The sequence below is a fragment of the Balaenoptera borealis genome (assembly GCF_965194805.1).
Source record: "Balaenoptera borealis genome assembly, chromosome: 7".
NCBI lineage: Eukaryota > Metazoa > Chordata > Mammalia > Artiodactyla > Balaenopteridae > Balaenoptera > Balaenoptera borealis.
This window is the reverse complement of record NC_138864.1, coordinates 100,296,901-100,319,232: the sequence shown is the minus strand read 5'-3', so window position 1 is coordinate 100,319,232 and position 22,332 is coordinate 100,296,901. Positions and strand designations below refer to the sequence as shown.

Sequence of the window (22,332 nt, the reverse complement as noted above, 5' to 3'; positions counted from 1 at the left end):
GTGATGTCAAGTCTTACTGTGCTTCTATGAGAAGAGAAGACTTGGAGAGGTGGGAGACTAGCAGCTGCCCTCAAGGAGTTGAAGGGCTGTCATATGGGAGAAGGATTGCTCATGCTGTGGATTCCAAAAGGCAGAAGAACTAGAGTTGAGTGGTACCAGTTATAAGGAGGTATGGTCAGGTTTAAGCTATTAAAACTACCCAGTTCTGCAATGCCTCAAATGTGGTGACGTATCCCCTGCTGAGATGTTGATCACAGACTTTGATATACGATTCTTCAGGGATATTAGAACAGTAACTGCAGCTCTGTTTTCTTCTTAACTTCTAACGTAGGAACAATCCCAGGTATCAATTCACAGGTGAGGGATTTGATCCAACTAAACCTGAAGAAACTCCTTTGCTAGTTTTAAGGCATCTGTAAAGTGTTAGTTGCAGTGGTTTTCAAACTTTGCTGCAGATTAGAATTGCCTTGCAAACTTTGAAAAATCTGAATGCCCAGGCCACATCTGCAGATTCCAGTTTAATTGGTGTGGGTTATAGCCTGAGCATTAGGATTTGTCCAAAACTCCCTAAGTGGTTCTAATATACAGCAATTTTGAGAATCACTGAACTAGTTAGAGAGTATGAGTCTGGATTTTAGCTTGGAATCTGATTTAACTAGAGGTGTAAATGAGCAACTTTTAAAACTTCTCTTGGCTCTATATTCCTCATTTACTAAAAGCGGGCAGGGGTGGCGGTGGGAGATGTACTTCTAAAGTCTCTTCCTCTAAAATTTTATTATTCTAGGGCCCTTCAAGGTTTATGAATTAAAAGGTACTTCACTGCTTTCTAGAAATAGAAGAGGATCTCTGTTCAGAGACCTGGGAATGATTTGCACTCTTTCTGTCGGTTTTAATGGCAGTCATAGACTGCCCTCAATGTGGGGATGTTTCTGTCACTCAGAGGAGTGCGTGGCACCAACAGCATTCAGGTGGGTGGTTTCAGCAGCCCTCTGCGTGTAACTGGCATACACCCTAATTTGAGCAGTAACTGAGGATAAAAGTGGGTTTCTTTGCTCTTCTCTGTGACTCCAGAAGATACTCTGTTGCCAGAGGTAGTGTCATTTGATGGATGACTGGACATTTTTCTTGGTATTTGGAGTTGATGGCTTTCGTGCTCTTTGGAGCTTGCTGCCTTGCACACAGCTTAGTGACTTGCTTGCCAAGACTTTTCCTCCCATGACCCAGGACACTCAAGTTCTCTTTAGGTCTTAATTTTACTTCTCTCCAAATGAGAGTGTGTGTTTCTTCGTCACCCTGATCTCGTAGCAACTGACTCTAGACAGGCGGTGATGGACACAGGACTCCATTTTATTCCCCCCGCCCAAGGAAATTTAAGGAGGACTCCTATTATTAGGTTTTCTCAAAGATGTTGTTTATATTTTAAGTAATTCATATTTGTTAGTGAAGTTTTATTTGCCACACAATGCACACAGAAGTAATCAGAAATGTGGACTATCACAAGGCATAAAACATCAAAATTCGACCATATTTTATGTCTGAAATTTCTTACTTTCAAAAGGGAAGGTACTTTTAGAAGTATAGTCTCCTACTATTAATACTTCCTGAATTTTTTGTTAAAAAAATTCAAAACCCATTACCATATACACAATTCAAGATAAATTACCCAGTTAAAACTCAAACAATCCTATTGGGAGAAAATTTTTGAAACTTTGCATTCCTTGTGAAAGAGTTAAACATGTTCTTCCTATTCTGGCCGTCAGATCTCCACATGTCTACCCTGGGGTGTAAGTAAATGCTATTAGTGCACCATGGAAGTGGGAAAGAACTGTTTTTTTTAAATCAGGGAGGGCAACAAAGCAATAAGAAGGAGCACAGGGCACCATGTTAGTGACAAATCGCAGGAGGTGGTTCTAGAAAGGTTGTGAAAACTAGTTTCTCATTGCAGGAATCGGGTTGGGCCACTCCTTCACCCCCCTTCTCAAACACAAATATTTTCATATAATAAAAGCCTGTTCCCTATGGTTATAACCCAGCCTCCCCTCCTCCGACACCACCATTTTTAAGGGGCTTGCTGCGCGGACTTTTCCAAAGTCCCAAGGTTTTTTTTCTCCCTCTGGCCCTTGCAGAGGTGAGGCGTCCCTTCGGGGGCTCACGCCGCGTGAGGGGACCAGAAACACCCACTAGGATCCAACCCGGGCAGCCGGCGGCCCGAGCATGCGCTGAGAGTTCGTGCAGCTGGCCCTGGCTGCCGCCGCTGCCTCGTCCGGACTTGGCGAGGACTTGGGAGGGACAGCGGCGCTGGGAGGTGGCTTAGCAGAGACTTTCCAGCAACTGCTGCCCAGGACTTTTTTTTTTTTTTTTTCCCCCTTTTTCCCAGGAGGCGGCGACGGCGGCGGCGGGGGGAGAGGAAGAGAAGGAAGCTTCTCCAGTTTGAGTCAATGCAGCCCTGCGGCTTTCCAGGAGGAGCGTCGCTGCCCCGATGAGCCCCCGCAGTGCGTCCCCGCCTGTCCCCCGGAGGGATCGGGGCGCGGAGCCCAGCGCCGACGGTGAGTGGCCGCGCGTCTCTCGTCCTTCCTGCCCGCTGTCCCGCCAGCCCTCCGGCGGCGGCTGCCCCCGGCGCTGTGTGCTAAACTACTTAAGAGTGCTGGCTTCGGGGCTCCCCGCCGCCGGCGCTTCCCCGCGCGCCCTGCCGGGGGCGCGCGCCCGGGTGGCGGGGCGGCTGACCGCGCTCGGCTTTGTGCTCCTCGGGCGGCTGGGAGAGCCGGGTCGCGGCCGGGGCCGGGGCCGGGGCGGGGGGGGGGGGGACGTGAATGACTAACCCGGCGTCTGCACAGCTGCACCGGCCCTAATTCCCGTGCGCCCCTCCCCGCTCCCCGCCCCCGGCTAATCCATCATTCCGGGGCCCAAACATCATTTCTCGTGTTCTCCCGGAGAAACCCTAGTCGCCGGGCGGAATCCCAGCTCAGCGCTGCGCCCCCTCCAGTGCCCCGCGTTCACACCCGAGCTGCAGGATGGCGAAGGGGGTGCGGAGGTGGGGGGCCCAGGAGCTGTCCCAGTGAGAGGGACACTCTCACCTTCGGTGTCGCCGGCGGCGTCTGTGACATCTCCGGGGGTGGGGGTGGGGGGGCGGGAGTGTGGTTTCCAACCTTCGGGACAGTTCCGAGCAGAGCTCTCCCCGAGGAGGGGCGTGGACTGACGGAGGTTTTAAAGAGCGTCTCATCAGAATTCAGAGGACACCGCCGCGTGTCCCCTGAGAACCCGAGTTTGCTGCGCGCCTTCATTCATCCGGGGAGACAATCTTTTCTCTTCCCAGCAGGTGTTATCTGAAGCCTGTTTGGAACTTTGGGGAGTTTAGGTTACTATTATAACTTTAACAAATGATTTTCGATGAAGCGATGTCTCGAATGAACTAGGCTTTAGACCAGACCTGCACCCAACTGAGGGCTGGCAGAGGAGGGATGGGCTGGGGGTGAGGAGCGCGGTGGTGAGAAGTCCCCTGTTATCCCCCGCCCTCTGCAGATCGCTGCTGTTTTGCCCGTGGGGGTAGGATGTGGTGAAAGGATGGGGCTTCTCCCTCCCGGGGCTCACAATGGCCAGAGAAGATTCTGTGAAGTGTTTGCGCTGCCTGCTCTACGCGCTCAATCTGCTCTTTTGGGTAAGTCAAGCAGTCCACTGCACCAACAGGTGGGGACGGCTGGACTCGGTTTCCTAGAGCCACCACATAACGCGCCAAAGGGCATGGCTAAGCATTAATTAATTACATGGGATCACACCCTCTATTTTTCAGAGAAGTAAATTTTGACCTTAAAATGCCTTTGATCTAGCTCAAGTTCCATTTGTAGTTAGGAAAAAGAAATCCACCGCTGGATACTAGTGGCAGTAAAATTAGACTTGAAGTTAATCTGGGGATATAAATAAATGCACGTGCTTGTGCTTGTAGATAAGAAAATTTTGACATACTACTTAGGGAACTGCTTGTTTTCAGGAATTTCAGATAACTGTGCAAGCCATAAATTGTTTCCTTACGTCATACTATAAAATCTGGTGGGGGCAGAAGTCTTACTATGTTTTTGTAGGAATTCATACCCAGATATCCTATCAAAAGACTAAGTAGATTTTTCTGGGAGATTCCATATAGTCTGAAAAGGTGGTTTCCGTGTAACTATTTCTAAGTTGGCAAAGCTTTAAGGAATTTTGTGTATGCTTTTGGAAAATCCCATAACCATTTAAGGAAATAAAATACATAAAATTTAACAAGCTCATGGAAATCTTTATGCCCTAGGAGTTAGTGACTTTTTATGCATTGCACCCAGGCATAAATTTTCATTAAGTGTTATTAATAATCACATTGTTATTTACAAAACTTTTATGGAAACTGTAAAAATTTAAACGTTGAATGTTGCTTCAGGAAGCTGTCCTGCTTAAGCAGTTAATTTTTTTTTTTTTTTGCCAAATTTGTGTTCTATTAATAATTTATATTCAAAATGTTCTGTTAGAATTTTTAATGAGTAATTTATTTATTTGGCTGACTGGCTGGCATTTACCAGCTTTTTTTTTTGTAGGGTTATGACATGTGGTCTCTAGAGAATGACATTTTGGTTGAACTACTCCTTATAGATGGCTCCATTTTAAGGTGACAAATTAAGCCTCAGTTCAGGAAGTAATCTGAAAGATATCTAAACTGGCAACTTTTTTTCTCAACATGAAACTTAAAGCATTGAGCTGTTATATTCACCACTTGGAAATATAAAATCCCTAACTGATCTTATTGCAGTTTTTAATTCTAAAAATGTACAAATTAAATGTACATTTAATTTAAATGTACAAACTTAATTTGATTAAGGTCATTAAATGACCTGCTTAGCTATAAGGTATTAAGATTTTGAACTTTGTTTCTTTAAAATGTGTGATAATTGTCACTTCTGTTTATTAGTTTTTCACTTTTCTACTTTATTGTGTTTAATTACAGAATCATCACATTTTTATAACTAAAAGGGAATTTAAGATGATCTGGTCGAACTTCCTTACTTTGGGAATGAGAAAACTAAGTGTAGGTTAGCGACTGGAAGCCAAAGCTCAGATGGCCCAATGGTGATAGTGCCGGGAGCAGACCTCAGCTTTCTCGCCCCTAGACAGTGCCTTTACGTGGACGATTACTTTGTTCGAACCTTGGAATTACTAGGACTTTTTTTGTGCAACACAGAATAATGTTTAGGAAATTTTCTCAATAATTTGTATTGTGTGTGTGTGTGTGTGTGTGTGTGTGTGTGTGTGTGTGTGTGTGTGTGGAGGGGAACCCAAATCACTTAACAAAAATATTACTCTTCTGAGTAACGACATTTGCTTAAACATGCCTATTCCTTAAACTCCTCCAGGGCTCTTTGTGTCCCCAAAGAATGTAAAATGTTATTTCTTTGTTGTTATCCTGTACTTCAACATTCTCACTTTCTGTGTGTTCTGATTTATTAAAATTGCTTCCCGCTTTCTCCAGCCCTCCTCTTCTCCAAATATCATCTCCCCACCAACAAAATAATCCGAGTTTACTGCCTACTCTGCATCCTTCTGTATTTTTCTATATTTCATACAAAGATGTATTTACTCATACCTGTCCCCGTATACCCATTCATGTACATTCATATAGACATTCATGATATTTTTTGTTAGGTTGTTTTGCTCATTTGGTTAGAGTCGCAGGAGTGGGATTGCTATGTCAGAGGATATGTAATGATGACAACAAAATAGCTGACATTTCTGTAGTTCTTACTATGTCTGCCTGGCACATTTAGTGTCTCAGTTTCCTAGTCTGCAAAATAGGAATGGTAGTTCCTATTTCTTAGCGTTTTTTAGAGTTTTTGGGGGATTAGAGTCTATATATGTGAAGTGCTTGAACAGTGGCACTTAATAAGCGCTATCTATGTCGTAGCAGTAGCAATAGTAGCTGTAGTACCCGCAGTTGTTACTACTATTACAATAATGATGCTCACTAAGAGTTTACTGTAATAAGTAGATTACCAGGAGATGGATTGATGAGTCAAAGGAATCCTTGTAGTAGTAATAGTAGTAACGGTTATTGTTGTGATTAATACTGCTACTATTGCTACCGCTTCTCCATTCCTTTGACCCAGTAATCCTGTCCTGGGAATCTATCCCCTAGAAATAGAAGCACAAATATACCTCATTATATGTACATCATATACATATAATGTTGCTGCCATCTCATTGGTGTTATGAAACTTTAAAATTTTTACCAATCTGAAAGGTTTAAAGTGTTATTTCACTGTTACTTTATTCTTTACCTCCCCCACTATCAGTCAGCTTGAGCATCACTTTACATAAACAAATTTTTATATGTTTTTTCGGTAGAATTTTTCTCTAGAATTTTATATAATCTTTTTTTTATTCTTCTGTTCTTTTAAAGCGCCTGCCTTTCTTGTCTTGATTAAGGTTTCTTTTTCTTTGAGATTATTTTATACAATTAAAATATCTGTCAGGAGTCTTTTGGAATTGTATGAAATGTATATGCTAACTTTGGGGACATTGGTGTTATTCTTTCAATGTTAAAGCAATGTTTGCAGATCCTGTGTTTCCTTACTTGTGCCTCATACATTCCTGGGCATCCTTACACTACTCTCTCATCTAATTCTCATAACAGCCCTGGAAAATGGTGGGTGGTGGTAAAGAGAAGTTACTCAGTGAAGCTCATTAACTTGCTAGTAAGTAGCAGAACAGGGATTCAAAGTCCAGTTTTTTTTTCTCTAAGTGCGGCAGAGTTGTACTATTGGAAAAGGTGATGAATTTATTTGCAGCAGAGAAATAAACATCTTCAGTAGGAAGGGATTAGCTGTGCACCTGCTCATTCCAAGTCCCCTAGAGCAGTGCTTCTCAAACCTCCACGTGCATACAGATCACTTGGGCATCTTGTTAAAATGCAAATTCTGATTCAGTATGTCTGGGGCTGGGCCTGAGAGTCTGCATTTCTCCGAAGCCCCTCTGTGACACTGTTGCTGCTGGTCTGAGTGCCCCATCTGGAGGAGCAAGGCTTTAGTTCTGGCTTTTAGTTCTCATTGGAATTAGAAGGAGAACAAACCAGTGTGGCGTGAACCTGAGCTCATCCTGAGTATGGAGAGGGCGATTGTACCGGCCTCTAGTTTTGCGGGATTGAGATACCTGCCCTCATTACCTCCAGGATCAAAAGCTGTATCGTTTTACTCTTCTCCTAGCATCTGAAATAGACTTTTTCTTATCTATTTCTACTATACTGGTACCCTCTCCCATTCTCTACCCAACAAAGCTTTTAGGGAAAGAAAAATAAATCTTATTTGGAAAAACACTGAGGACCTATACAATTTTGTTTTTCTGTTCTGGGAGTTGAATATCAAACAGTGAATTTTTTTTTTTTTCAGTAAAAACGTGTATCTTGCATATTTAATTTTTTTAAGTGGGAGGTATAGACCTGTCTAAGAGGAAACAATCCACAGAATATTCAAGATCACAGATGCACTGCATTCTTTCATTGCTGTGGATCCGGTCACCTTGATTTGCCACCTGTTGAGGTGGCTCTTTCACTTGTAAAGAAGCATGATCCCGGTTCAGCTCTACTGGGGCTGGCAGACAGATACTGGACCTTCGAGGTTTGTCATGAGTTTTATGGATCTGTAATGGGAAAAGGCACATGAGACACAGTGTACGTGAGTAAACTGCCCTGAGAGCCCTTTGGAGACCATGATTCACATTCTGGCCACGATAGAGCAAGGAAATAGGTTATCAAATGTATCACACTTTTACTTTTTAAATGCCATAGTATTTCATAAATGAAAGCTTTCCTCCATTTTAAAGACAACTTCTGTGGCTTTATGATGTGAGTGTTTGCCATTCTTAGATGATAATTTTCTGCTGTTGGAAAAATGGATACATATGGTTCTTTTTGGAAATTCCTGAAATTGGTGAGCACTTAACATTCATCACGTTTGTTTATTATTTTCTAAAAGTATAATATCCCACCTGTAGTTTTAAACTCTCTTTTCTCACCAGCAGATAAGAGCCATTGTCTTTCACTTACCATTACCAAAGAGTAGCAAGAGAGAGGAACTACCCTCGACAAAATATGAAAAGAAGCTTATAAAAGAAAGCCTAAAAAGCAGACAGGAAATCTGGTTCACACTTTTGGGATATATGCAAGCTAGATGAAGAAAACAGAAGACTCAATGTTCTGTTTCTTTTTCTCCGGTTTTCTGTAGTGAACCTTAGGTGTCTGACCCATGCAGACCCTAAAGAGATTCTTGGCAAGTGGGTATTTGCATTCACACAGCATTTATATAGTCATGTTAAAATACTACTTTTTAAATTGATGCTCTCCCCACCCCCAACTTTGTACTATGAAAGGCATTCCAGTTTACTTTAACTCTTCCTAAGGAATAAAGGAGAGCCCTCCGAGAAATGTTAGTGCTTTTTAAAAATAAACATTAAAGAAGCTTTAGTCTCAGGGGCGAAGCTAATACACTTTTTTTTTATGCAGTTGGCTCAGCTGAGCAAAGACAGGCCACTGCATGCTTCTTAAGGAAGCATTTCGAGGAGAAGAAGGGTGTGGATGCTTCCTTGGGGCCCAGCCCTGCTGCCAACTGCACTCACAGGCCCCCTCAGGCATCGCCCCCACTCAGAACAGTCACAGGCTGGGCCATTGGGCTGCACAGAAACTATGGTGTAGAATGAAGCCTTGCACCCTTCTTCTGCCTGCATTGCCTATAGGGTGACCAGATCATTTATTGTGGAAATCAGGACCATTTTGAGACTGAAGTTATAAGGGGTTGTCTCTATGAATAATGATGACAGGACAACAGAGGCTTAAAGTGGAACCATCCTGGTCAGAGCAGGATGTATGGTCACCCTGTTTGCAGGGCAACATGATCTATAAAAACTATTAGTCAGCACAGCTCCAAGTTGCTATTGATTTATTCATCCCTAATTAGTAGATGTTCATGCTTAAATGATACCCACGAGGAATCTTCGGAACTTGTTTCAGCCATCATTTGCAGTGCCCGTGCTTTCAGGCAAATAGTTTGATCTGTTTGCTTTTTTCTGCTGCTCCCAGCTCCCCCCACCCCCAGCCCCCCAGAAGGGAAGCTGGTTGAGGCATGAACTGATTAAAAGGTGGATGGGAGCAGGCTTGGGAACTGAGACAGACATGTTCCTGGGAAGTACTTGCCTTGGGCTGCCAGCCTCCAAATTATCAAAAATTGACTTACCTTTACATTTTAATAAATAACAATTGGAATCCTTTTGTTTTTAAGAAAAAAAGGGAATTTTAAAAGCATCTAGTTCAATTTTTGCATTTTCATCATGAGCGAAAAGAGTTTCTAAAAGTTTGAATTACTCGTCCAAGTTCTCTGTAGAGACAGAAATGTAACTACGTTCCTGGTCTCTCTTCCACATTCTGCTCTTTGCTAACAGATTTGACATAAAAAGAAAAGTTTAGGCGGCTGGCTTTAGACATCAGCCAATTCTGTCAGCCTTGAGCAGAAATGATTAGTGTTACTGTCACCTTATATAAGACTATATATTATATATGCCAGACAGTTGAAGGAGGTAAATGTCTATTTTTTGACTGCAACCTTACTTCCTGGAGACTATAGGTATACATTTCATAATAAATTCTGATATAGGAAATGACTTGATTCTTGTTATTTTTTTATATGATTAAATTCAAGCAAAACCAGAATATATCTGCAACACAGCAAATTTCATTTTTATAAATATTTGTTGAGAGCTAGCATTTTCTAAATGTTTTTGCAAGACAGAAGGTGGCAGAGGTCCTGCCAAGTAGTATATTAAATATATTTCTCTAAAGTAATCTTTGTGTTATTTTCTAAATATTTCCTTGAGCTACAGATAATATTTTGCAATATTGGAGAAGATGTAAGGAGCTATAAACCTAGTTACATGTGATAACTACAATGTTCTAATAATTTAATCATCATGAATGACAGTTGAAGAATTATTTTATTTTAATTTGGAAAGTTAGTAGACAATACCATTATTAGTAAGGAGTCCTGAATTGGTTGCATAATTTGTCCTTCTAGATTTAATAACATCAGGATTAGTTACTGAAGTGACCTTGTCTCATTTTAGCTTAGTTTCTTGCTATAGCATGCACTGTATTTGTTGTTACTGTTATTATTTTCTCAACAGTAAGTAAAATCACTCTTTGAGAATTGAACTGTTCTCAGCCATTTAATGCGGCTGGAAATAAGGTCATAATAAAAAGCAGTGTATTTTCAGAATTGCTTGTTTACTGTGAGATAAAGCTTTGTGTTGATATTATTTATTTCTACTGATGTTCTATGCACAGCTACAATGCTTCGGGGACTACAGTGAAAAAAACAGCAGGGCTAAGTAGACTGCAACATTTGTAGTTTAAAGGACTTTTGAGAACACTTAAGCCAGCTTCTGACCTGATATATAAATTTTTCATCATGTAATTCAGCAAGCATCTCTCTACTGGAAAACTTCCAGTGATAGAAAGCTCAGTTCCACTTAAAGCATCTCCTAATTTTGCTAAAGTTCTCCAATAGTTAGCTTATCTGGCAAGTTGAAATCATCTTTCTTTAATTATTTTCTCACTCATTCATCTAATATGTATCAGGTCTTACTACTGGGTCTGGTACTCTACTGTGAGATGGGGCTAGAGGCAGTGGTCTGTGTCCTCTAGTGGAGTGAGATGGGTGGGTAAAAATAGGAGACGGTAGATAACTGCTCTGTGAAGTCTAGACAAGAGCGTTGACTCTGGGTAAGGAGGGAGCTGGGAGGAAAACTTTACATTCTAGCTGATGTTTGAGCTGGTCTTTAAGGATAAGGTTGCTCTGCTCATGATATGGAAAGGCTGGGGCAGGATTGCATTCCAGGCAGAGGGAACTGCATGGGCAAAGACATAGGTTTGGGAGGTCTGCGTGGTGCATATCAGAGAAGCACAAGCAGAACTTTTGTCATCCAAGGACAGAATGTGTGTGGGAAGGAGTTGGCAGGAAATAAGTTGAAGAGATAGGTCAAAGGGTGACTGAAGAGGGCCTGTGTGTCCTGCTGTAGAGTTTAAACTTATTCTCTAAGAGAGAGTTGGGGGAAGTGGAAGTGAGAGATGGGGAGGAGCCACAAGGGGCAGCTATTAGAGCTTTATAAGCAGAAGAGCTTGATCTGTGTTTTATAAAGCTAACTGAAGGGTGAATTTGAGGTGGAATCTGTGAGCTGGAGAGTTCTATTATAAGGTGATTATAATTGCCTGGCAAGAAACTGAGGGCTTGAAGTAGCCAGTGTGGCAGGAAAGGGGGAGGAATTTATCAGGTGTGTTTCAGGAACAATCCGTTGGACTTGAAAGCAATTAGATGTAGGACTGAGGAAGAGGGAGAGGTTCAGGCTGCTTGCCAAGGTGCCAGTGGATGTGACTGAAGCATTGATTATACCATTTACCGAGACAGGAAAACCAGTGGGAGGGACACACAGGTTTCGAGAAGAATGAAAATGAGTTCAGTTTTAGAGATGTCAAAAATAAGAATGGCTATGGAAGTCCAATAGATAGTTCTATCCAGAGCGGCCTTTCCCGTCCATTTGTTAGACCTTCAAATATCCGAAGATTACATTTATGAACTGATTTAAGAGTTGTCTCCTAAACTGAGAAAGATTAAGAGAAAGGCCTGAGGTCAAAAGAAGAGGTAATATGTATAAGATAGTAATAGGGAATATGTGTAAGAATCCTACTCTTTTTTCATCCTGTGAATCCTCTATGAAGTTGGACTTGCTATTATAACATTTTATGTGGGAGGAAACTGAAGCTTAGGAAAGATTAAATGACACACCCGAAGTCATATAGATGAAAAGGAGCAGAGCTGGAATTCAAATTCAAACCAAGGCTTTTTGATTCAATGGCTTCTTATGGTCATTGTGGTCAAGACCGTATGCCTTACAATGATCTCTAAGACCGTGTGTTCTGGCCCCTGCCTGGCTTTCCATTCTTGCCCCCTGCCGGTTTCCCTTCCTTGCACATATCATGCTGCCTTCCACCCTGGGACCTTTGCTGTTCTTTCTGACTGGAATGTTCTTTTCAACCTCCCTTTCCCTAATGAACTTGATAATTATCTTTCAGATCTTAGCTGTCTGGAGAAGTCCCCTTGACCCCATGGAATAGGTCAGTCACCCCAAAAGGATTTTTTAAAAATATTTATTTATTTATTTTAATTAATTTATTTATTTGGCCGAGCTGGGTCTTAGTTGCAGCACTCGGGATCTTCATTGCATGTGTGAGATCTTCGTTGTGGCATGCGGGATCTTTTAGTTGCATCATGAGGGATCTAGTTCCCTGACCAGGGATAGAACCTGGGCCTCCCGCATTGGGAGCATGGAGTCTTAGCCACTGGACCACCAGGGAAGTCCCCCAAAAGAAGTTCTTACAGCAACTTGTATTATTCCTTCCCAGTACTTATTACACTTTGCAGTTACACATTTGTGTCTCTGATGAGTTGACTAACACTTGACTAACATGTGATCTCTTCACTTAGTAAATTTCATCATAGACTTGAGCTGGTGCCTGTTATTGCCGATCAGTATGTATCTCTAGCACATTGCGCAGTACCTGACAAAGAGCAGCTGATCAATACATATTTTTTGAAAGAAAGAATAGCTTCAGAACCCATGCTCTTAACTGCTCTACAGTACTAGAAATGTTTTGGAATATGCCGTTTTAAAAAATGGCATTTTTATTATGAATGGAAGTACTGTGTATATAATGACAACCACTGATACTATATTATGCAAAATGAAGAATCTGATAATTTGTTGATAGCTGTCTTAGAGCTATGATATTGAAAACTGGCTAAACAGCCTGTGAGAAATTAAAGGATGGAGAAATCAAGATCAGTTATTATTTTGAAGAATGATAAAGAGAGGGGAGACTTATTTATAACTGCAAAAGAATTAAGGTAATTAAATAAAATAGCACATTAGTAGACTTTCCTGTTCCCCTGAAACATATAAGGTATTTGAAGACCCACATATAGCCAAGTAGAGGGAGACCATTTAGCCTCAGATTTAATCAAGCAACCCATGGTCCCCTGCTAGCCCTGTGTGTTGTAATAGGTACTGTGATTATTGAGGTTTGGTAAGATCAACAGATCAGGAGACAACTGCCATTGAAAAGATAGTCTGTTACACTCACAGATCCCAAGAGATAGAGTACAGGTCTCCTCATGGTGGGGTCCATCGCGAGGCAGGGAGAGAGGGAGACTGAGCAAGTGCTTTCATTGGGGCTTCTTCAAGGAGGAACTGGCAAGGCAGGATAAGTAGGTTTTGGCTAGTTTGAAGAATTTCAGCAGCCTCTGTTCCTAGTTGTCTGGCATCTGGACCTTGCGGTGATTTGGGCAGGTGTAGAGTGGCCTGGAATGAGAGAGCTCAGTAAAGGGGTGGTTGGAAGTGTGGGCTCCGGATTGGTTGGTTTGTATTTGAAAATGAAAACTGTGGGCCCTGAAGAAGGACTTCTCACAAGGGCGGGTGGAAGGTGGCCAAGGCAAGGTGACTCAGGCATATTATCAGTTTGTCCAGACCAAGATGTGTCCAGCATAAGCATGTAGAACAGATGTTAAAGCATCAAGTTTACAGAAGCTAGAAACATGTTTAATACACTGTGGCTGATCCACTGGGTAACTTTTATGAGGTTTACAATCTGTTCTTCATTCCCAACAGGAATGAGGATAGTAATAAGTGGCCTAATTCTCCTCTGAACTGTGATCCCAGGGTTCTTAACCTGTTTTAAGCCATTGAGCCCTGAGCCCTCGTTCAGCAAAGAAAGTAGTTCAGACATTCAGACTGAGCCTGACCCCTACAGAGGACCTCCCCCTACAATCCCACCCCTCCCTTGTTTTAAGGAACCCTGCATACGGTGCAGGTGCATCTCCTCGCTGTTTGGGGAATATAATGCTCATTTCTAAACTTGGAAGGCAGTTAGTGACTAACCCTGAAGCTTCAAAGATGAAGGCCTGGATTTGAATCCAGCTCTGCCATTTAGAATCTGCAAGACCTTGAACAGGTTACTTCACTTTTCCGTGCTTCATGTCACTTTTTACAGTCTGTCATTATCTGGTTTGCATATTTTTTCCTTGTGTTCGGTAAGAAGCTCCACAAAGGCTGAGATCTTGCTTCTTTTGTGCATTGTTGGGTCTGTGACTCTAGCACAGACAGTACAAGGCAGATGGCTGGTGCTGAGTAAATACAGTAGTTCCCCTTATCCTCGGTTTCACTTTCTGTAGTTTCAGTTACCCACGGTCAACAGCGTTCCAAAAATATAAAATGGAAAATTCCAGAAATCAACAATTTGTAAGTTTTATATTGTGTGCAGTTCTGAGAAGCGTGATGAAATCTCCCACTGTCGGGCCCAGGATGTGAATCATCCCTTTGTCCACTGTATCCAAGGTGTAGATGCTACCCGCCCATTATTATAGAAAAAAACATTAGTATGTATAGGGTTTGGTACTCTCTAAGGTTTCAGGCATCCAGTGGGGTTCTTGGAAAATATCCCCCTCGGATAAGGGGGGGATCTACTGTATTTGCAACTGGATGAAGGATATGTGAATTCACTAGCTGCTTTTCCAGGCAGGTGGCCATGCTTCCCTGTACAAGAGGTCACAGAGCTCCACATGTTCTGCTGACCTAGGAGCCCTTATCCAGAAAGCATGTTTACAGCCACTCCTTGAGTCAATAAAGACTTATTCCTATCCTGTATGTTCATTATTTCAGCATTTACAGAAAACCTGTAACATAATGGTAATCAATGCTCATTAAGATGCCAGAAATTCTTAAAAATCAAATTAAGCTGAAATTCATTATACTGCACTTAAGAAGATAAGTATAAGGCACATTTGAGAAAAATTTCCATCAAAATAGGAAAGACCTTCAGAACTTAGGGTTAACCTTCTGCTTTTAGAAAAGCCTCCCAGGAAGACTCATTTTGAATGTGTTCTAGATAGTTGCTGTTTAAAAAAAAATTTTTTTTTTTTAAGTTATGGACAATTAAAAACATACAGAAGTAGAAAGCACAGTATAATTAATCCCCAGTTACCAACACAGCCTCCACTTCTCACTTAACCCCCATGCATCGTGATTGTTTATTAAACCATTCAGCATGTATCTGTAAAAGGTAAGGATTCTTAAAAAAAAGTAATAACTATTGTCATATCTAAAATAATAAACAATAATTTATTTTATGATGTCAATATTTTTTATTTTATTTATTTTTTTATACAGAAAGTTCTTATTAGTTATCTATTTTACACATATTAGTGTATATATGTCAATCCCAATCTCCCAATTCATTCCACCACCCCCTCCCCCCCGCTTTCCCCCTTGGTGTCCATATGTTTGTTCTCAACATCTGTGTCTCTATTTCTGCCTTGCAGACCAGTTCATCTGTACCATTTTTCTAGATTCCACGTATATGCGTTAATATACGATATTTGTTTTCCTCTTTCTGACTTACTTCACTCTGTATGACAGTCTCTAGGTCCATCCACGTCTCTACAAATGACCCAACTTTGTTCCTTTTTATGGCTGAGTAATATTCCATTGTATATATGTACCACATCTTCTTTATCCATTTGTCTGTCAATGGGCATTTAGGCTACTTCCATGACCTGGCTATTGTAAATATTTTCAAATATTTTCAAATATCCAATATCACCAGTCTTCTCATAAATGGCTCTTTGTGGTTGGTTCATTTAAATCAGGATCCAAACCAAGGTCCTGACATTGCCTTGGACAATCTCTTAAATCTCTTTTAATTTATAACAGTTTCTCCTTCCTTCTTTTTGTTCCACCTGCCAGCTTTTTAAATTGAAGAAACCAGATCATTTGTTCTGTAAAATTTCTTATATTCTTGATTTTGTTGATTGCATCCTGATGGTGACATTTAACAAGTTTAAATCTGTTCCTTGTATTTCCTATAAACTGATAGAGCTGGAGGCTTGATTAGATTCAGGTTTGACTTTTTGGTTAAATTAACCTCAAAGTTATCTCTGAGTACTTCTGATTGCATCATATTGGGGACATTATTATATCCGGTTGCCTCTTTTTATGATACTAAGATTGATCAGGGCATCTGGTGTTTTACGTCAACCTGATCTCTCCATTCTAAAAGTCCCCATCAGCCTTTCACTTAATGCGGTAGTTCTCAGCCCTTACTACCCATTAGAATACCTGTGGAGCCTTTACCCACTTTTGATGCCCAGGCCCCACTTCCAAAAATTGGTTCAGGGTGGATCTGGGCTCAGTAATTTTTTTAAGAGTCCTGGTTGATTCTGATGTACAGACAGGACTGAGAGCCACTGACTTGATAATTTTGGCAGTCGTTGAGTATCTTTGCCAAGAGAGCCATTATTTCAGAAAAGATTAGCAAATAGTGACATTCTGTCATGCTTTCTGTACTTATTAGCAGACATTCTTCCATTAAAAACTTTCATTAAGTCTTTGGTTCTTTTCTTTAGTTCGTATAAGAAAGATTGGATAAATATTGGATTCTTATCAGTTTTCTGAATAATGAATTGAATATCCAACATCCTCCAAAGCTGGTTAATGAGTTTTGTTTAACTATTATTGTGAATTCATAGATTTTAGCATATTGGATGTTTTAAACCGTTGCATTTATTATTATTATTATGACTATTATTTTCATTCTCAAATTGTTTAACTTTAGCCAATGGAAGTCCTTTGAAGTTAGCTCCTGTGACGTTTTGGACAGCGTCAGTAGTATTTGATTGCTCCCTTGCTTTTACATATGACGTGTTTTAGGCTCATGTTGTACATTGGATAATTTAGTTGTTCTGTACAATTCCTGTCCTGAACTACTGTATCTAATAATTCCGCTATCTGTATACTGTTTAGTGACATTCTATTTAGTAGCTATGACATGATTACAAAACAGAATGGCAGATATTTATAGTAATAGTAAATTTCAACAGGTGGTAAATGGTAATTAGGAAAAAACGTAATGATTATGTAAATACAATTCTTAATTTTTTATTGTGAGTCCTGCAGAGCATGGTGCATAAATCCTTCGTCACCAGTTTGTATTTTTTTTCCCCCCAGTTGATGTCCATCAGCGTGTTGGCAGTTTCCGCTTGGATGAGGGACTACCTAAATAATGTTCTGACTTTAACTGCAGAAACAAGGTAGGCTTTATAATTAATGATTGATTTCTTTCATCAGGGTTTCCTCAGACACTAGTTTCTAAGTAACTCTGCCCTAGGCTGTTTAGATGGTAGTGCTCATCCACGATCATTTGGAAAGTTTTTCCTGCCCATGGCAACACTTGCACTTTCCAGCATTCTCATTAAGGTGTGCCACTGGTTCTAGAGGACACTTCTGGTTACGGTAATACTGCTCGCCTGTCCTTCTGACAGTGTGCCAGCCGTGTCATATTTGTGTATAAAGGACGACACAGCTACTTTTCCTTAAGAAAATGATCGCCAACTTCTTCTTGCCCTCATATTCCTGAGCTAATGAAAACCAAACCCCAAATGTCATTTTCTTACCCAGTTTCAAGGATTGACCCACTAACATCTCAAGGGGCAAATTACTTAACTTCTCTGAGCCTCAGTTTCTTCATCTCTGAATGGGGATTGTATTATATACCACTCTGAATTTTCCTAAGGATTAACTGAGATACATTTCTATAAAGTCCTTAACACGATGGAGCTTAGTAAGCACTTTGTAACAGTCGTTTTTTGTTATCTTAATTATTACTCTTACTGTTATGGCTCTAGTTAATAATTTTTTCATAGTCTTAGCAGAAAGCATCTTCCTCCCTTCCTTTTAATTCAGACCAATTTCCCTTCCATAGCAGTGTTTCGCATCTTTGGGAAAGGTCATTTGTTGGGGAGAAAGTGCGCACTGCATATGGAGTCCCAGACCAGAGAAGAGTAGGGAGAGTCTTCTCCGTTAAGAAATGGTGAAAAGGGTTTCCCTGGTGGCGCGGTGGTTAAGAATCCGCCTGCCAGGGCAGGGGCACGGGTTCGAGCCCTGGTGCAGGAAGATCCCACATGCCACAGAGCAGCTAAGCCTGTGTGCCGCAACTACTGAAGCCCTCACGCCTAGAGCCCATGCTCCGCAACAAGAGAAGCCACCAAAATGAGAAGCCCGTGCACCGCAACGAAGAGTAGTCCCTGCTCGCCGCAACTAGAGAAAGCCCGTGCGCAACAACAAAGACCCAATGCAGCCAAAAATAAATAAGTAAATAAATAAATAAATTTATAAACAAAAAAGGAACTAGTGAAAAGTCTCATGTGGTTTCCTCAGGTTAAGGCTTCAGAGCTAATATTAGATCGACTTTTTACTGACGACCCCTATCTTATATTTTAAATGAGCTGAGGTAGGAAGGCTACCACTTGTATAAAAAACTAAACCAAACAAGACAAAAAAATAAAACAAGCAAGAAAATTGGTGATTGTTCAGTGATTTTGAAGATAGAAATCCAGTCATCAGCTTTGAGGCGTGATGATTTAAAGGATTATTAACACAAGTCAGTTGTGTCTTGTACTATGTCTTGGGGGCATTTTGGTTATATTTTATTTATAATATGACATTATCGTTCTTCTTTCAGGGTAGAGGAGGCTGTCATCTTGACTTATTTTCCTGTGGTTCATCCGGTCATGATTGCTGTTTGCTGTTTCCTGATCATCGTGGGGATGTTAGGATACTGTGGAACAGTAAAAAGAAATCTCTTACTTCTTGCATGGGTACGGTGTTTATATCTTCTCTTTATTATGGTTAGAAAGACCAACCAGTAATGTATTATTGGTCCATCAGTGCACAAGATTACATGCTTAGGGAACTGTGATAGCAGTTTCCTAATCTGTGGTCATTGTTCAACATCCTGTGAGAAGGGAAGCGTTCTTTCCATGAGAGACGATTTCAGTACAAGTATTTGCTGTACTCAGAAGATGAGGTGCGGAAATATGTACAGTATTTAATTATTTCACTCAGGCCATGTGTTGACATTTTCATTTGAAAGTACGAATTTTTTCTAGTGTCACAGACCTTATTACCACTCCAACAGGCCCCTCGGGACTAGAACTGAGACGGCATAATGGAACTCTGTTTCTTTCTCTCTTTTCTTGTTTTAAGCAAACCCACCACTTAAACCCATGTGGAAATTCAGGTGGTGAGGTAGCAAACAGACATCATAATCCCGGCACTGCCTTTACATAGGTTAGTGGATATGAGTCTCAGTTTCTATAGTTTTAGTGTTTTGTGAGGCTCAGTGTTTTTAAAAATTCTGGAACAGTTGGACTAAATTACTCCTTAAGTTCCCTTTAGCACTCAAACTCTATGATTCCAAAATCTATGATTATGCGTTTAATTCAAAAATTAGCAAACCCTCTTTTAACATTAAAAACTTGAGTCAATTAAGAATACAGTTTACATATAGATTTTTGAAGCTCACTGAGTGTATAAAATATTATATGTTAGCGGCACCAGGGGCTTGAGGCTGCTAACATGTAATTGCAGACATATCAGATTCCTAAAAAGTAATTCATTGAGTATATTCCTTTCTTCGCAGTAGTTCTCAATGGTATCTGTGCGCTCATTTCTTGTAGGGAACTTAAAAAAAAGGTTTTTTTATGGTGTGCTGATAAGCTGGATATCTGAGCAGAAAAAAAGCCCTGATTTGTAGCATTTGAAGATTTCTGCAATGTAAATACTCCCAGCATGGCCGATTTCAGGCTACCAACTTGCTATTACTGAATGCAGAGCTGGGGAGAGATGAGCACAGATTGGCTCTCAGGAGCCAGCTCCTGCACACCAGGGCTTGACTAGCTGCCGTCCCAAGCCCATTAAAACAGACTCTTAGTGTGAAGCTGAGCTAAAGCTTTGCATTTCACAGGAGCAACCTGTGTTAATGTATTACTTGGCTTCCTAGAGGATAACTCTTCAGGTCCATGATTGGAAAACAGAAAATGCTGCAGAAAATAAACCACTCTCAGAGAAAGGGGACATGCCCATTGCCTTACTTCTGTTCACTTTGGTATACAATGCTTTTGACTGTATTTTATTTATAATATGTCGTTAATTTTCTTCTCTCAGGGGAGAGGAGGTGGAAGGGTTTGGAACCTTATGTTGCAATTCAAGAAATTTGGACTATAATTTAAACAAACTAAGGGACTTACTTTATATGAAACTTACAGTGTAAAGGATGGATACGGTATTGAAACTCAAAAAACAAAAAAATCTCAGAATCCTTTTTTAAAACCACAATCTTACAATGATGTCCTATGTATACAACCAGTTTAAATATGGCTGCTGTTCCTCTTCCTCCTCCCAACTGGTATGATTCTGGATGGTCCCTGGACTGTGGAGGTGGGGTGGGGTAGGATAGCGTGTTTCATGGAACTTCAAAGACTTTTAGGAACATATTTTGAAAACCACTTACGCATTCCATTAGATTGCTTGAATGCAAGTAAAACAATTTGACAAATAACGAGGTAATCTGGGCTCTCCTTGGGGCAGGATGAGTCATAGAGACTTGTGCATGGGAGCTAGTTTGTGATGTTGGAAAGAACCTTATGATGCAAAGGTGACATGGAGAACTGAGGTTCTAAGGGCCAGAAACTTGTTCATTCATTCATTCTCCAAACATTTATGGAGAATATAGGCACAATTAGCCTTTGCCATCAGACCAGTGTATACACAGTGGATAGTCAGACAATTTCACTACTGTCTGACAAGACCTCTAATGAGATTTACTCTGAGTACTGAGGCTAGAGAAGAGCTCCAAGCTCAGTCCCAAGGGGTCAGCCTCTCCTCCAGGAGGACGACTGGCATAGATTGATACTGCTTTATCCCATCCCCGCCCCTTTTGGCGGATGTACTCTTTTCCAAAGCAGCTTTTGGTGAATCGCTGTTCCATGTGTCCCTGGCTGCCATCAGCTCTTGGTTGTTCCTTCCCGTTGACTGTCTGTGGCAGTTTGTTCCCCATTCCCATCGGGCTGCCTGTCTCCTCCTAGTAAATTCCTAGATGTTAACTCTGTCTAAACCCAGCACAGCCTTTCCTTTGCTTGAAGAATGATCTGTGGTCTCAGCTCCCAATTACCTGTTGCTCGTAACTGATCTGCATCTGATCTGCTTCTCAGGCAGTTTTTTCTCTGCCTTTATTTCCATAGCCTCCTTCTCTAAACAGTTGTCAAATCCTGTAGGTTCTAGTTCTACAATCTTGGGATCCCATCCCTTCGTTTCTTATTTGGAATGCCAGGTTCAGGCTCTCCTGACTTTTTTTTTTTTCCTTAATTTATTTTATTTATTTTTAAATTTTTGGCTACGTTGAGTCTTCGTTGCTGCGCACAGGCTTTCTCTAGTTGCCGTGAGCGGGGGCTACTCTTCATTGCAGTGCGCAAGGTTCTCATCCTGGTGACTTCTCTTGTTGCGGAGCAGGGGCTCTAGGCGCGCGGGCTTCACCAGTTATGGCTCACGGGCTCTAGAGCGCAGGCTCAGTAGTTGTTATGCATGGGCTTAGTTGCTCCGCGGCATGTGGGATCTTCCTGGACCAGGGATTGAACCCGTGCCCCCGGCACTGGCAGGCGAATTCTTAACCACTGCGCCACCAGGGAGGTCCCTCTCCTGACTTCTTGCTGAAACAGTGCAGAGCCCCCTAACTAAACTTCCTGCCTCTGTTGTCTCCTAATTTACCCCAAACCAGTGCGGCCGGTTAATACAATGCAACAGTGATCACATTACTCCTCTGTTCCTTGAAACAGAAACCTTGAAAGACTGCTGGTTGGGTGATGAAGTGTTTAGAGACACTTCAATCTTGCATCAAGCTCTTCTGCAATCAAACCTTCATCTACCATTTTTAGCTTTCTTACCTACTTCATTTTCTGACTGTTCTTTCCTGCTCTTATTCCTGCTGTCCCTTAGCTGGGAATGTCTTCTTAATGCTTTTGTTTCAGTACTACCAGCCCATTACAATTTGCCTGAAATACTACCTCCTGAAATTGTAATAACAAATAATGACAAAGATGATGATGATAATCAAAGTAGTTAGCATTTCTCATGTGTTTACAAACTGTAATGCTTTCAGACTCGTAGAGGTTTAAATGAAATTTGTATATGAAGGGCTTTACATTAATTAATCAATTTCGAGATAGATACTATTATTATTCCCATAATATAGATGAGGAAATGAAGCACAGATCGGCTCAGTGATTTGCCTGTTTGCGTAGCTAGTAAACGGAGTATATGGGATTCAGATCATCACAGTCTAGTTCGAACAACATGTTTGCAACAACTTCACTATTTTACTCTGTAATT

At 41.2% G+C, this 22,332-nt stretch overlaps 1 protein-coding gene across 4 annotated transcripts in view; it reads left to right on the top strand.

Annotated features, from left to right (window-relative positions):
- Positions 1-2,185: 2,185 nt before the first annotated feature.
- Positions 2,186-22,332, top strand: part of TSPAN12 (tetraspanin 12) — a 67,604-nt gene continuing 47,457 nt past the window's right edge. Inside the window, exons 1-4 of one of the 4 annotated variants that reach the window (XM_082400133.1) lie at positions 2,186-2,546; positions 3,520-3,655; positions 17,116-17,198; positions 18,629-18,764. In XM_082400133.1, the coding sequence (XP_082256259.1) occupies positions 3,590-3,655; positions 17,116-17,198; positions 18,629-18,764 (285 nt within the window). In that variant the 5' untranslated portion in view covers positions 2,186-2,546; positions 3,520-3,589. Of the gene's footprint in view, positions 2,547-2,912; positions 3,032-3,171; positions 3,356-3,519; positions 3,656-17,115; positions 17,199-18,628; positions 18,765-22,332 lie in introns of those variants that run through there. The other 3 variants (XM_082400136.1, XM_082400134.1, XM_082400135.1) reach the window with 3 other exon arrangements.